General features: G+C 39.6%; 1 protein-coding gene across 1 annotated transcript; it reads right to left on the minus strand.

The window, feature by feature from the left end:
- Positions 1-669: 669 nt before the first annotated feature.
- Positions 670-1209, minus strand: LOC104446340 (ethylene-responsive transcription factor 2). Its single transcript, XM_010060202.2, has one exon. The coding sequence runs from the start codon at positions 1207-1209 to the stop codon at positions 670-672; it is 540 nt and encodes a 179-aa protein (XP_010058504.2).
- Positions 1210-3610: the final 2401 nt, after the last annotated feature.

The raw sequence follows: 3610 nt of genomic DNA on the forward strand, positions 1-3610 counted from the left end.
AGTGCTCCTGACCTTGGAAGTCCTTGGGTCTATTAGTTGGTTAAGTCCATTGTCTGGGTCCAGGTGACCGTGGATGTCAGAGTACCTTATATGTTTAGGGCTTAGTTTCGCTTCTTGGGCCGATGGCGTTAGGGTTGGCCCACTTGATAGCATGGACATTCCGTTGACTGTGACGGACGCCATTTTGGGTGAAGGCGTGGCGGATCTTCCCGACGGTGGAGTGATCAACACATCGCCTCCGGTCTCTTGGGTGACAGAACCTGATGATGTGGGATCGTCGAACGAATCCGACCAGTAGTCATAGGACTGTTCTTTTTTTTTTGTGGACCGATCCCTAGTGTGCAGACTGACCCTTTTTGACGCACATAGTCCTTGACTCATTTTTGGTGCATATAGTTTTTGGATCATGTTGGTGTATGTAAACCCTGGATTGATGATATATGAAAACATGTTGATTTGATTTTGAATTAATTTTCCTGATGTCCTATCCTGTATGTTTTGTCAAGGGTTTCTTAGCACATCCCACATGCGCATAATAATTCAATGGGGTCGGCGACACTACCTGAGAATGTCACATTTACATGACCATAGCGGGTTGTTCACGTGTTTCGGGGTTTGGGGCGTGACAGCCGCTTCCGAGTGAGCCTCTCTGGCTCCACCTCATTGCAATCAATCAAGTGAGGGAAATTTAGCCTGGCCTTGGTCCCACGCATCGCGAACGGGCCGGTCATAAGCCAACGCAGCCTCCTCCTGTGGCGTCTTGTAAGTCCCGAGCCATCTCCTTGCACCATTCTTCTTTGGGTCCCGAATCTCCGCCGCATACTTCCCCGATGGCCACCTCCTCACTCCCCGGTATACACACCCTCCAGGCCGGGCATCATATTCGTGCACCACCGCAGGCATAGCCTCATTTGCTTCGACGTGTCCACGATCCACAACCGGTTGCTGATTCAACGAGCTGGCTGATTCGAATCCCACAGCATCTTTCAGAGGATCGTGATGGATGTCCACGTCGCCGTCATTTGCTTCGAAGGACATAGTTGTCTCCAACGACGGAAATGTGTTGGAACTTGAGACTGGCAAATGAAATTGAACATTTTCAGCGATTTTCGCTAGGGTTTCAAAGTCGTCGTCGTTGAGAAGATGCTGGCGAATACACTCTAAAAGAGCAACATCTGATTCTGATATTGTGGAACTCGCTGTGCACATGTTGATCCCGAATAGTGGACAGTACGCGAGGTTAGGGACTGATTAGGGTTTGGTGCGAATTATGATGTTCTTGGGTAGCGAGATTCGACGCTTGAAAGTATATATAAACGCATTTTATCGGGAGCTTATCAAAGTCCTTTCTCAAAGTGGTCTTCCTGTTTATTAGTACCGTAAGTGCAATTTGGTTGCTTCTTTCTAATCACAGCAGCGTGGAGCACGGACAGCTTGGTTTTCGAGTCTTTCAGTTAAAGCTTGCCTTGTTTTTACATTTGATGGGGACCAATATCTCGAGATTTAATTCGTAAACGAAATCCGATGGAAAGCCTAATCATATAATTTAAATTAGGAAAGCCTATCTTTTACTTTTGATTGATAAATCTTTATTGGAGTTAAATTCCTAATTTAAGTCATTAAAAAAAAGGTTATTGTTGATACAAATATTATGTTATATTATATTATATTATATATGAGGTGGATTTTGATTTTAGCATATTAGAGCAAAGAAGAGAAGGTTAGGGTTTTTATCTACAAATTTTCTCAGTGAGTTCTCTGTAAGAGATTTGTAATATAATGTTTATTATTTTACTTTGGAAATAATTTTAAGGTGGGAAAATACTCAAGCCATTGAGCGAATGTAAATTATTTATTATCCATATTTATAGCGCATTTCTTAACGACTAGTTCTCCCCGTGAGATACATGCCAACTTTAAATCAAAGCACATAAATCTATAGTATTCATTATCATTCCTTGTGATTTTTTTGTAATTTATTTTTCTCATGTTAGACTTGAATTATAAGATCCATAAGTTTGTCAAACTAAGATTGGTTCTCAATATGATCCACTTACTTATGACAGTACTAACCCCTAAAGTGGAAATGATGCACAGCATTGCTCTATTTCTTTCTTTTTCTTTTATCTTCATTGATAAAAAGGAAAAAAAAAACTTATTGGAATATTCACAGTTAGAGATTCCATTTCCGGAACCTAGCTCAAAATATCACGTAACCCCAAATATTCTTTTATTACCCTCCAACACTTGTTATAAATGTCATGTCCCTTCACCTTTTAGTCAGATTATTTCACACAGGGACTATCTTCCATTTGTATAGTTGGAGTTTGTAAACCAAAACATCTAACTCAGTGGCAATAATTACTGCATTAACACCTTCAATTAAGGTAGTAATTCGTAAAAAAGTAGAATATATATTAAAAAAAACTTGGGTCCTCATAAAATTTCTTGTAACGTGGTCAAATTTATGAAGAGTGCAATCTTAGCATCTAACTCCTCCATCGGCAAATTGAAAAAAAAAAAAAATCCTGATTGAGAGATTGGGCAAAAACTTTGTTTCCCACGCAAGCCTTGTTGCCAATACACAAATATATAATACATATTATGTTGTATCTATATACAGCATTATAAAATCATATACTTTCACTCTAATACTCTAAGCCAATTGTTTCTGTACTAATGTGAAGAAAACGAAAATATAAACAAAACATTTCATACATTATGCTACTCAAAGATTTAAATCTAATATCAACGAGTTCCTAAAATCATTCAGTTATTTCATACGAAATAATATAGTGAATTATAATTAAGAGCATAGTGTCACGGGCCTAAAGAGAGTTGACTCAAGAGGTTCCATCGATCGGCCCATGACAATAGCATAGATGCTCCAACATACTAGTAGTATGTACTCCCTATATAAACGTACATCTCCTAAAGAATTTCCTTGCCCCTTTTTTTTCGACATCCCGCATTCTCTCATTAGCGTATTAACATGTACCTATAGTTTTTAAGAGATTGATCTAAAGCAAACTTTGAGCGACTATATTATTTGATCTCCATATATATATATGGCCATCTTAGGTGGCGACTCAAAACAGTGTAAGTGCAAATTTTTTTAGTATGACAGCATGAAAATTACAGACCAGCAGCAGCACTTGTCAATTTTCTCCCCAGAAAATTCGACTAAACCCCCGTCGGAATTTCTTATAATTTGTGTTTTCCCCCTAAAGAAACAAAAAGCAATAAGTCAAACAATTGAGTTCTTTTTTTTTTTTTAAAGGTTAAGAATATATAGCTTTAACCAATAATTACAAAAGATGCGGCCCACAAAACTTACACTCAACAAGACAACAAGTCAGAGTGAGTGGAAGAGAGCCGAATGCAAAAGAGGACCGCAAGAGCGGGCCTGAGGAAGCAGAAACAGCCAAAACAATGGCGAAAGGAAAAGGAAAGCAGCGAGAGGCCACAGAAGGCTAGATGAACCACCATCTACGCCTGCATCCGCCAACGACAAAAGTGAAGAGCCATCAAGGAAGCATCCACGCGGAGGAAGAGCATCCAGACAGCAAATACCAGGCTAGGGTCCTGCCAAAGTAGAAGACTCCCCAGC

This window comes from Eucalyptus grandis, chromosome 5 (assembly GCF_016545825.1).
Source record: "Eucalyptus grandis isolate ANBG69807.140 chromosome 5, ASM1654582v1, whole genome shotgun sequence".
In the NCBI taxonomy this organism is placed as follows: domain Eukaryota; kingdom Viridiplantae; phylum Streptophyta; class Magnoliopsida; order Myrtales; family Myrtaceae; genus Eucalyptus; species Eucalyptus grandis.